Source organism: Hydra viridissima, unplaced genomic scaffold, assembly GCF_058129835.1.
Source record: "Hydra viridissima isolate aposymbiotic clone 2 unplaced genomic scaffold, HvirCarnegie_v1 scaffold_12, whole genome shotgun sequence".
Lineage (NCBI taxonomy): Eukaryota > Metazoa > Cnidaria > Hydrozoa > Anthoathecata > Hydridae > Hydra > Hydra viridissima.
In genome coordinates this window covers 7497541-7510204 of record NW_028324311.1, presented here as the reverse complement: position 1 = coordinate 7510204, position 12664 = coordinate 7497541, and the positions used below count along the sequence as shown (strand labels likewise).

At 28.1% G+C, this 12664-nt stretch overlaps 1 protein-coding gene across 2 annotated transcripts; it reads left to right on the top strand.

The window, feature by feature from the left end:
* The first annotated feature begins 1528 nt into the window (after window positions 1–1528).
* Window positions 1529–8061, top strand: LOC145194253 (uncharacterized). 2 transcript variants are annotated; one of them, XM_090068204.1, is made up of 9 exons: window positions 1529–2309; window positions 3836–3878; window positions 5168–5348; window positions 5589–5956; window positions 6059–6375; window positions 6908–6996; window positions 7135–7435; window positions 7532–7670; window positions 7766–8061. In XM_090068204.1, the coding sequence occupies exons 1-9, from the start codon at window positions 1710–1712 to the stop codon at window positions 7843–7845; spliced, it is 2118 nt and encodes a 705-aa protein (XP_089924330.1). In that variant the 5' UTR covers window positions 1529–1709; the 3' UTR covers window positions 7846–8061. The 2 variants fall into 2 exon arrangements, with proteins under 2 accessions (XP_089924330.1, XP_089924329.1); XM_090068203.1 differs by having other exon boundaries at window positions 5168–5956.
* The last annotated feature ends 4603 nt before the right edge of the window (window positions 8062–12664 follow it).

Here is a 12664-nt window from a genome sequence, read left to right as displayed (position 1 = left end):
AAACTTATATGGCGAAGAAAATGTTGCTCCACAGCAATAAATAGACCTAAGATTTATAACCTATTAAAAAACGCATTGACCATAATATTATGTGTATCGTAAAGTCGACATCAAAATTGTCGACTTAAGAAAACTGTCGACCTGAGGTACTAAATTAAACCGTAATTTGTCGACTTTAGGTTGATCTATAATTATATATATATATATATATATATATATATATATATATATATATATATATATATATATATATATATATATATATATATATATATATATATATATATATATATACTTGTCAATAATAAACTAGCAACTTAAAGATAATTGTTCTCATATCCCACATTGACCAAATTTTACCTTTTCAAATTCGCTGCAATTTGTATTGAGGTTCCGTCAGCTGGTTATACTTTGGACAGCTTGCGGGTAAATTCAGACGAAAACGTTAACTTATTTTTAACAAGTTTGACAGCCCAGGTATTTAATAACTGTTTTAACTTATTTTAGATTGTTAAACTTTAGATTATTAACTTAATTTAAGATTATTAAATTAAATAATAACACCACTAAAACCGCTAACTTCAATGCCAAAGTTACAGACTTGCTAAGAATAAATAATTTTCGTTGTAAGTTACCCTTGCTGTCCCAAGTATACCCGGTTGATGTTGTTGATTTTTTTCAAAATGATCCATTTATAGTGATCTGTGTAAGCAGTTAGATGCTGTATCGAACTTTACCTACTTCTCCATATTTTATTTTTTTAAAATTCTTTTGTGGCATTGCCAGTTAACCATTGATATATTCTTTATTTGAGAATGCGTTGCTGTAATTCGATACTCTAATTTGTGTCAATCTTTCCCATACATTTTGCTTTAGTCTATAAAATACTTTTTACACTAAAACTTTTTGGTTTGTTCGACTTATGCTTGTTTTAAATAATAAACTCTATTCCATATCAGTCCCCGGATAAGTTAAATTGCCATAGTGCAAAAATTTGCAAAATGCAGATCATTTAGCTCTTGGTGGAATGAGGAGTGAAGCTACATGCAGCTAACTTCACTATGACACCCTTTAATGCTATTTAAAAAAACACGACAAATTAACGATTAATCTTTGCTAAAAACATGTTACGTCATTCTGTTATTGTGAATTTAAGGTATAGTATGATTTAAAGTAAGTTCTTCGTTTTTGAGGTCAAGAAAGTTGAAAATTTTGAAAAAAAAACTTATGCTTGTTAAATTATCTTTAATCATCTTTTTTTCTTCTGTTAACCACTCTTTGAAATGTATAGTTTTTAAACTATCATGATCATAGAATTAAAATATCGATTTTTGGTGGTCATTTATGGAACAAAATTATCGTAATTACTTAAATGTAATGAGGGGAAGAGCAATATGCATGCATTTTCGCTACTGTAGTCACCATTATAATACTGAAATAAACTAAGGTATGAAGTAGTTATAGAATCACGTCGTCCAGTAAAAAAACACTACCACAGAAAAAAAAGCGATATTAAGTCTGTTGTAATATCTTGATAAAAAGTGTTTTAAGTTACAGGTTCGAAAACGAACTATCTACATGGTTAACTCTCATTATTCACTTGTCGTTCCTGATTTCGAAACCTCATTTACTTATTAAGAACAATTAATTTAAGAATTTACCAATGAGCCTTAGGGTTTAACTTTGAAGACAACTTTTGTCTTCACAGCATGAAGAGTTTTAGTCAAGAAGAAATAAACATATGGTTTAAAAACCTCGAAGGGCATTCGAGGATTGAGCTGATGTGTACTTTACTGGACAGCTGTTTACCTTTAGAGCTGCGGTTTTTGGGAACTTATTTAGAGTATGCAGCTGGAAAACATTATACTCATCTTCAGAAATGGGAAAAAGATGCGAATAGCAAGAACACTGTATTCTTTAACAATCTTTCTGACCAAGAAACACGCAGACGATTGTGTATATTTTTAGCTCTTTTACATTCGCATAATAAAATTGCAGCTTTAAATCTGTTTGATGTCTTAAATGATTATAATATAAAGAGAGAAACTGAATGTTTGTCATCATACAGTGATAATTCCGAAGGGGAAAATGTAGAAGCTAGAAAGATTGATAAAAATTTATCTGAAAAAACTTCCCGAAATGAAATGAAACTTTTACTAACAATGGGTTCTTTCCACCCAGCCTTTAATTTTAGACAAAGGCAAGATTTGAGAAAAAAATTACTTGAGTTTGTTTCTAATGAAAAACAGAGTCTTGAACATTTGGATCAGAAATGCAAAGAGGGTAACTTGATAGATTTTGAAACAGTGGTATGTTTTTTTCTTTTTTTTCTTCCTTTATTTCTTCATTTCTTATGCATGAATAAATCAAATTGCAAGTATACTGTGTGAGAAAAGTTATTTGCATAAGCACATATTTTCTCAGTTCAAGTTAAAATAATGTCAAAAATATGCTAATATGTAAAGTGACAAAATATCTAACATTCAACATTTCTAGATTTTCCTGATTTCTTCATTTTTTGTATTATCAAGAGAACTTAAGGGAGATCCATAATAAATGTGAAAATTTTGAAAAAATATTTCTTGTAGATAAATTATTATATTTTAAAAAAAAAGTTCTATAATTTATGAATTTTACTTTAATGGGTTTTAAAAGTATTCGGTTTTTGTTATATATAAAAATAAAATACTTGATTGATAAAAACATTTTTTATCATCTTGATATTTGTCCCATTCTATGAGAATTACCCATTTAACAGGGTACTTAAAGATACAACTTTCGAACATAATTTTTAAAATTTTTTGTAAATAGTGATATAAAGTGCAAATAAAGAATATTCATTAAAAAACAATGTTAACTAAAAGTAGCTAATTATTATTTCAGTAAGTAAAATTAGTTTCTTACTGTTGATATAATAAATAATTTCAAATTTCAATAAAATAGATAATGTATAATATGTGGTAAATGCCACCTGTAGTGCAACCTATTAGCTATAATAAATTTATTGGTAATCAGTAGCCTACTTAAAATATAATACATAGTAGAACTGTAAAAGATTCGATATTTATCTTTACACATTTTGTTGCTCATACTACTGATAGAAAATCATATTAATAAACTGTTAGAAAGAATAAGTTTTTTTTGATTTTTGAAGATCAGTTAAATGATTTTTGATGATCAGTAAAATTAAAATTTTGATGATCAGTAAAATTTTTGAACAATAATTTTCATTTTAGTCACCAACTTTTATTATTTAGTGAGTACAAATGTACTTGTTAGCTTTATAATCCTTGTGATCTTAAAGATCTTAAAATTGAAAAATGTTCAAAATTTCTACTAATTGTTTTTATTTACATATTCAAGTCAAGTTTAAGGTCCAAAAGTCTGAATTCTTAACAATGGATAGCTACCTCAAGCTCGGAAAATATGTCAATGTAATAGTAAAACTGAAATTCAATATAGATTTGTAATTTATAGTTTTAATTAAAAAAAGTTATTTAATATATTGATTTCACTAATCAATAATAGAATTAAAAACATAATTTACAAAATTAAATTGAAAAGCAGTCATTTAAAAAGAATATAAAAAGATGATATACTTGGAAATTTACTTTCAATAAAAGTTTTTATTCTTAATATTTTATACTCCTAATTTAATGTCATTTTATTCTAAAAGTTGTTTATCTCTTTTTATAAAAAAAAAATTTTAATGTTTTAAATGTAATAGTAATCTTAGACAAATAGTATTTTAAGCAGTTTTTATTTTCAAAACGTTCAATGCTTCCTTGAAATACCTATGAATTGGTTATACAAATTCTATCTCCATATATTTTAGTGTTCAGTTGAAAATTTGAATCATGTTATGGAACCCACTCAATGTATGTATCTATGATTTTTTAGTTCTAATTTTTAAAAATAATTAATTTGAAGCATATATGAAGAGGGTGAGCCAACTGATCAAAATCAGAATTTGTTTGGCTAACTATCAGCCATTTAGTAGTTAATTTATGATCAATGGTATATAGTAGATTTAAACATATTTTAAAAATTTGCATATTTTATTTAATGAATTTGAACCTAGTCCTTGCTTTCTAGATGAGAGTTGCTATTTACTAAAATTGTATGACAATTCTGAATATGAGGTGTACTCGTTTAAAATATATGCAGAATAATATCTAATATTATTGAGACTTATTGACAATTATTTACCAAGTTAAAATACATCAAATCAATTCATTAGAGAAATTTTTTTTTTTACTAATTTTTTTTTAAAAACTCTTAAAGGATTGCAAAGTAATAGTCAATATTATGATCCACAAACTTGTTCTTAGGTAGCCTCACTTGTAATCTATTTGAGTTTAAAACTACTTGTATGTAGTGCACTAGAACTTGAACAAAAGTTCATTAGAGTTTGATTTTTCACAAAATAAATGCTGTAAAAAACACGGATACTTTCAACCAAAAGAAGAGCCTGATATGTAATCAGCCTTTATTTTATGTATTGGTTAAAATATCAGGAAAAATCTAAATATATAATTTAGTAGTTATCATGGTAACTGTTAAATTATATTATTTTTCTTATAAAAAAACTTTATCATTAGCAAAAAACAAACTGGCTAAAACTCTTTCTTTAATCTTTGACATATTTCTATCTTCATTATGAATTAATTTTTATGAATAACTTTCTCTAATATTTAATCTTTTTTAATCAAAACTCTAATAATCAATATTGACAAGAAATAGATGTTTTTAACGACATTGTCAAAAGATTCAAAATATAAAGATGTATAAAAAGTTTATGAAACTATTTTAAAATTACAAAAATATAAACATTCCAAGAGCCAACTTATTGGAAAGTTCTCTAAAGGATCTCAAGAGTTCAGGAACAAGAAGAATTTCAAAACAAGCATTCAAACACGTTTTTGATAAATTTATAGCAAAGACAGCACCCAAACGATTTTCATATATGTGTGTGTGTTTTGTTTGTTAATAAAGTAGAATAAAAAAACAACAGACTTCAATATTTTGCTATTACCTTTTGCTATTATCAATATTTGCTATATGATAGATTTGGCTCACTCTAATATATGAAATGCTCAATTTTTATTTGTTATCATTTCTTGCATGTTTTTATTCATAGCTTTAACTTTGAGATATTTTAATTTAGATTCTGCACCCGTGAGCAAAGTTCTAATGCCATCTTTGCCAGCAATGCACAATGAAATGTTTCCAATATCGAATGGTTTTCCTTTTCATGGTCCTCTTCAAAATGCTCCAGTCTATATTCCTCATCCACCCTTAGTTGTTGAACAAATCACAGACAGAATAATGTCACCAATAAATAAACAGTTTAGTGTTTATATTCCTATTGATCAACCAATGGTAGCATCAACTACTTTAATTGCGTCAACTTTACCACTTTATCATAATTCTGAAACTCATATCAACAAACTTACACATTTTAATTATGACAAAAGTTCTTATGTCAAACCTAAAAATAGTAACTCTGAAAGTATATTACAAAGTTTTATTACTGAAAATATTGAAAATAATAATGTAGATAATATGCAATGCAAAAATATATTTAGGACTGATGATGTATGTAGTACAACTCTTTGCAGAACACCTAAGATGATTCACCTTTGTCAAAATTCTGAACCAAATGTAAATGGCATTGACAACCTAGCAAAAAGTAAAAGTTTTCAGAAAAAACTAGAGAACTATATTGATGTTTCCACTATAAGAATTTCGCATTCTCCGATTGTCCTCCATTCTCAACCAATCAATAACTTTTCCTACACTCAAGATGTTTCTTTTACGCATTACAATAGTTTATTTTCGAGCTCTGCTTTTAATTCTCCAAATGCTTCTGTTTTTCCTAAAATCATGAATTCAGGTGGCAAACTAAGAAATGGTTATGCACAACAATCTGTTTATGTAGATCATGTGACACCAGGCAAGTTTTTATAATATACATACTATTTTTAAAAGATAAATCTGTCAATTGATGCCTATCATATTTAATAAAAACCTGTTAGATTAATGTTATAATTTTTAGTTCAAAATAAAGCAGCTGTTAATTCAACTTATCATATCAGAGAACCATTGGATAGTTCTACAGCTAATGTTTTTCAGAAGTCGTATCATCCCACAGAAGGAGTAGATACAGCATTTAAAAAACATTCTTCAGAAGAGCCTCCTTACCTATCTCCATGTGGTTCACCAATAGTTTCTCCTCACTCATCCCCTAATGAAAGTTCTTCTGTTTGTTTAAAAAATAATTTTTATAAAGATCCAATTTCGTGTGCTAACTGGCTCAAGAGTCTAAGATTGCATAAATATCACTCAAAGTTAAAGGGTTACTCATTTAAAACAGTAAGCTTTTGTTTTTTAGGTTTTTTGTTTAAAAAAATTTTGAAAAAAATTTTGAAATTGTAGTATTCAGAAGTTTTTGTAATTATTTTGCTACTGTGTTTTTTTTTTTTTCATGTTTTTTTAAATTACCAATTAAAAATACACAATGTGATGTGTAAGCTTTTTATTTGTTTTGAAAGCTAAAAACTATTTTTTAAAACTGTGTTTTATGTTGTTAATTGTTATGTTATTATAATGTAATCTATTGTTCCAACAAAAAGCAGAAATCTCATTATGTAAAATAGAAAATTATGCCAGTATTGCAGTTTTTAAAAACATTAACTGTATTTGTGATATTCTTCGTTCTTCTCAGATTTTATAACATCACCTTTAATTTTAATCAAATATTTAGGAATGTTTTATTTTGGTGACCTCAATAAATCTATATTCTAATACTTATTGTATATTAAATATTATTTTCTTGCTGTGTTTACCTACTTATTTGTGTATTTAGTTTTGAATATGATTGAAGATTTATTGAATGATTTCCTAGATGAAAGAATTAAGTGATGAAGAGTTATGTCAACTTGGATTAACTAAAGGAGCAAGAGCTCGCTTTCGTCTTAACATTGACCTTCTAAGGTAAATTTCTTATGATAAATGATTTTTTTGGGGTTAATTGTTTTTTGTCTTTTTATTTTTAATTTTTTGAGAATTCTTCAGCTGCTTATTAATAGATTACTATCATCTAGAGTAATTTTTCAAATAAAAAATTTTTAGGCAGCAGGGCTTTGAAGAATTTGCTGACCCTTCTCTCTTTGATGTCATGGTTCTCAATGATTCTATAATGACTCCTAATAATTCCTTAATTTCTACATCTCATGAACTTAGTTCATCATCATCAGTAGATGATTCTGTAGCAATGTTACTGCAGCAGAATGAAGAAGCATCCCATTTATTACCAGAAAATAAAACTGTTGAGTTAAATGGTAAAGATTACACAAAGGATCAAGATATGTTCAGGAAAACTGCGTTTATTGACCATGCTACTGACTTGAAAGACGATTTGTTGCATTATAACGTATTTAGATTTACTATTTTTTCAATTCTACAATATTTTAAAATTAAACTTCTTTCAATTTGGATTTATTGCTGATATTAAGAGGTTCGTTTTCAGTTTTCTGCTGGTTCTTCAAATTCTGCCGTCTCATCTAATCGCTTCTTGCACGCCACTTGCTATAACTGTGGGTACTTAGGACACTACGGCGATGAATGTACTGAGCAAACTATGGAGTCTCAGACATACAGTAGATATGGTATACATTATTTTGTATATTATTTATACATTAACTTGTTTGCTTTCAAACAATGGTACACTTAGTGTTCTAAACTGTTCTTTTTCTTCCTGCAGCATTTCACCTGGATTTTGCAAGAAATGCCGATATACTAAGCACTCAGGACGTTTACGACGAAAGCTTGACTTCTAGGTGATTAAATGACTGCGAAATATTTAATGTCTAAAATGGCGTGTAAAGTTGTAATCATTGGCTTGATGATACTTTATTACAAATGCTCTGGATATCGTTTTTAAGTTTGCGATAACTTAAAAAAAATCGCCCTTCAGCTTCCTTCGCTATCAACTTTGATAATGTATTATAGATGTTGATGTGAATTTTATAGATGTATTATATTATATTTGTTTAAAAATGGTTAGTAATATTTGTGTTAAGAACCCAGTGTGAATGATGTAGCGACTAAGGTGTAAATAGTTAAATATCATTTTATTCCGAGAAATCTCACTTAACAAAGGCAGGTAGCGATTACACAAAGTTCTTCGTTTCATTAGTGAGTGGTAAAGTACATCTTAAAATTTTAGTTATTGTACGGTAAACCTAAGCTTCTGCGTTTTTTGATATATTGAGAACTAGATCTGAACTTTGGAAGCCAAACTTTGCTCCAAAAAATCTTTGCTCCAATAATTTTGATGAAATAGAGATTGAAGCTATAGGTATTTTTCGGAAAATCTGATACTTTTTTAAACGGATCCCTGCGCCCAGAAATTTATGTTTTTAAAAACCTATCGATATTTTTCGCCTCTGCTTCTTTTTTCGGCCATCATTTAAAGATAGCAAAACTTAATTATATTTTGCTTTTAAAACGAAGTCCGCAAAGTATTTTTTTTTAATTAATGAGACTTTTCTGCCAGTTTTTTTCAAAACTCGTGTAATGTTTAAGCGTGTCGCATATACAACTATCATATACACATATAAAACTCTCCATGGTTTTTAAAGCCCTTATTGTAAAACTAGTGTGATCGAAGAAGAGCGAACATTTATATGAAGCAAGTTTCTTATTGGATTATATGAAATGATTCTTGTAGAATTCAAATGGCAGTTGGTTGAAATTTCAAATGGCAGTTGGTTAAAATTTCTCTGCAAAAGATGAATTTGAAGACTATTTTCACTTAAAATCTTTAATTACTCAGCTAAAGCAATTCGTGTATTTCTAACTATGTGTAAAATATTTTCATAGTGTTATTTCAAATTAGAGTTTGTTTTTTATATATTTAGCCTAGATAGTAACTTGATTGTGGCCACAGTATTGAACACAATAAAAATTGCAATTGGAGGCTTTCATTATCATAATTAAATTACTTTGAAAAGATATTTCTCACGGTATTTACATCAAAAAAGAGAATTCAGATATAAAGAATTCGATTTGCTTGCTACTGTCATGCTTTTTTCCTTTTATAACCAGCTCATACCCACTTCATACACGCATAGTAATTTGCAGATGTTCAAAAAATGCAAAAAGAATGTAACCGCTTGCTTTTTGAGTTGTAGAAAGTTGTTGGAATAATTTACTTTTATACTCGTGATAAAAGCAATATTTGAAGAGATGTCATAGGAATTGACAATTTCTTTTTGCACGCCGAAAATATAACCATGTATTTTAATACTGTCGGCAAATTTGGATATTTTATGGTTACGAGCCACCAAAGTATCTAAAGGAGGCTTTTAAAACATTTTAGTTGTTACGAAGTAACTCTTTTTTAACATGAAAACTAGGACTGAAACAGTATGCGACAAATTTATTCATACCCCTAGCATATTACTAAACTTTGTTTTTCACGTGTTTGCTCTAACATGTGTGTGTGTGTGTGTGTGTGTGTGTGTGTGTGTGTGTGTGTGTGTGTGTGTGTGTGTGTGTGTGTGTGTGTGTGTGTGTGTGTGTGTAAACATGATAGTAAAGAATAATTTTAAGTATTAACAAATAAGTATTCATACCTATTGATTTATTTAGTACTGTAAGTTTATTTTTTGATTGTTTTTGCTGGTAAGTTATCTAATTTTTTTTTGTCTGCACATCAGAAATAAAATGAAAAGTATCATAATGCATAAGACCTACGAATTTAGTGATGCACGAGAAGTAAAGCGAGAGCCTTTTATTTCTGTTAGAGCTGTTAAAGAGAAACTAAGTGTGAACATTTCTGAACGAACAATGCAACGTGGACTTCCCTCTGCAGAGTTTTATGGGTCCTGTGTCACAAAAAAAACTTTCATTTTAAGAAAAAATAAAATAAAATCCCTTGCCTTTGCAAAAAATTACTTTTTCAAAACCACAAGATTTTTGGAAATCTGTTTTATGGTCTGATGAAAATAAATTAGAATTAAAGAACTCCAAAAAAAGACCAAATGTATAGAAAAGAAAAGAAAAACCTTTGGACAAAAATCTATAAAAGCAACCATTAAACACGGAAGTGGTAATGTACTTGTTTGGGGCTGTTTCAGATGTAATGGTTACTTAGTTCAAATTGAAGAAAAATTAACAGGAGCTGGGTATGTAAATACTTTATAAAACAACTTGATGCCCTCCGTCAATATATTAGGATTACCAGATCAATTTGTATTCCAACAAGACATTGATCCAAAACATACCAGTGAGATTGCCAAAGTACATTTCGAAGAAAATTAAATAGAATTGATGGATTAGCCTTCTCAAAGCCCAGATATCAATCCTAATGAAAATTTGCGGCATTATTTAGATAACGAAGGGTTAAGCTCAGTATTAACAAACAGAATTTATTTTTTGCTTGGGAGGCAGCTTGGCATAATATTCCTCGAAACTATTTACAAAACCTAACTAATAATATTTTTTGTCGCTTCCAAGCAGTAATTAATGCCCAAGGCTTCATACTAAATATCAATTAACAATAAAACAAAAAACTCGTAATTAATAAAGTTTTGAAAAGTACGAATACTTTTGACACTTCAGAATATCTCGATTTTCAAAAAGTTTTTTTTTAGAAACAAGATTTAATTTTGAAAATACAGTGTACATAATTAACGTTGCTATGATGATTTTTTTTTAAAGTTATCTATTAAGATTATTTAAAACAATTTGGTTTTTGTTTTATTGCTACAAGATATTTTATAATAGGATATGAACAATTTTATCGTATACTGTATATGGGGTGCATATAACACCCTCGGAGCACAAAATTTTCACCATGGAACGATGAACTACTCACTTTTACAAAAATTAACTACTATGCTAGTTAAAGCAACTTGGTTTCAAAATAATACAAAGTTCAAGACAATTTTTGGATCTCAGCACTTGCATGCGGATGCAAAGGTTCAATGAACATATATTTTTTCACTTTTGAAACCGAATTACTCAGTAAATTAGATATTCATAAAGTTATTTTACTTGTTTGTCTTGCCCCTAAGTAATTTGGGATCGTATCATTATTTATTGACTTTTATCTGTTTCCATATAAAAGCAGGACCAATACAATATCGCCCTGCTGGTATAAGGAATAAACATTTTATGACAAAAGTTAGTTGACCGAAAATGAAAAATAGAACCTAACAGTAAGTGAAAAACATTAGGGATAGGGAAGATGATCTTTAACTCCTGTAATTGGATTTACAAAAAGAGAAGAAACTTTTTCGCTATTAATAGCGAAATAAAAAATTTACAAAACGGACAGAATTCTGTCCGTTTTGTGAATTTTTTTAATCTTAAAAATTCTTTGCGATCGCAAAAACCAGGTAAATTTTTTCGAGTAGGTACAAACGGCGGGGCGGATCATTTAAACGGTACAAACGGCGGGGCGGATCATTTAAACGTTACTAAAGCAAGTTATATTTCATTAAACGAACAAAAAAAAAAAAACGATTCAGATATAGTTTAAATTCACTAAAGATATAACATTTAGAAGGAATTTGCATATTACAATTTTAATAAATGACAAAAAAAAAGTATATAAGTTTATATTATTTTATAAATTTTATGAACTCTAAAAACAAAGTGATCCGCCAATTTACATTAATAATCCACCAAATTTTTATGAAATGATCCGCCTAATATTTTGATTGTTTGAATCGAACTCCTTTAATTTTAATGATTGTTCTACCAAAAAAGAATAAAGACTCATCAACCTGCCATATAAATAAATGAAAAGGTATCGCAACTGCAAAACAAGCAAAAACTACAAAAGCTCAAAAAAAAAAGAAAGAATCTAGGAAGTTGGAGTTTTTGTTAGAAGAAGAGATTTAAAGAGGATTTTAAGAGAAAAGAATTTTTAAGAGATTTAAAGAGGATTTTTAAGAAGAGAAAAAATTTTGTGATAAGAAGAGTATTTTGATGAACAAGCAGTTTAATAAGCAGTTGAATAAAAGAATTTCAAGTAACATTTTGTTTTTAAGCAATAAACATTCACTCTGGCCGATGACAACAGTAGGCGGATCACCTGATATAAATCGGCGAATCACGTTTTTTTTTTGTAGAACAATCATTAAACATTACCGAGTTCCATTTAAACAATCAAAATATTATGCGAATCACTTAATATAAATTGGCGGATCACTTTGTTTTTAGAGTTCATAAAATTTATAAAATATTATAAACTTATATACTTTTTTTTGTCGTTTAATAAAGTTGTAATATGCAAATTCCTTCTAAATGTTATATCTTTAGTGAATTTAAACTATATCTGAACCGTTTTTTTTTTTGTTCGTTTAATCTTAATATAATTAGTACTGGAACGTTTAACGTTTAACGTTTAATGTTTAACGTCGTTTCGTCATTAGTTACTAGGCTTTGAAAAAGCACGTTCTCTAAATGCACGCGGCCATTGGAGAAAGATCCCTTAAACGAGTTAAAACTTTTTTCCTTTTGGAATTTAATTATTAGTTTAGATATATTACATAAAGAATCATATTAAGATAAATGATAATCGTTAAGATCATATTATAATTGAAGTACGTATATAAAATAGTTATATATACATTTTTATTAGATAAAG

Bases quoted from the DNA above. Each gene is read 5' to 3' on its own strand.
- LOC145194253 (XM_090068203.1), top strand. From the start codon at position 1,710: ATGAAGAGTTTTAGTCAAGAAGAAATAAACATATGGTTTAAAAACCTC. The intron at 2,310-3,835 runs GTATGTTTTTTT...CATATATTTTAG, and splicing joins TGATAGATTTTGAAACAGTG to TGTTCAGTTGAAAATTTGAA. The intron at 7,436-7,531 runs GTATTTAGATTT...GTTCGTTTTCAG, and splicing joins ACGATTTGTTGCATTATAAC to TTTTCTGCTGGTTCTTCAAA.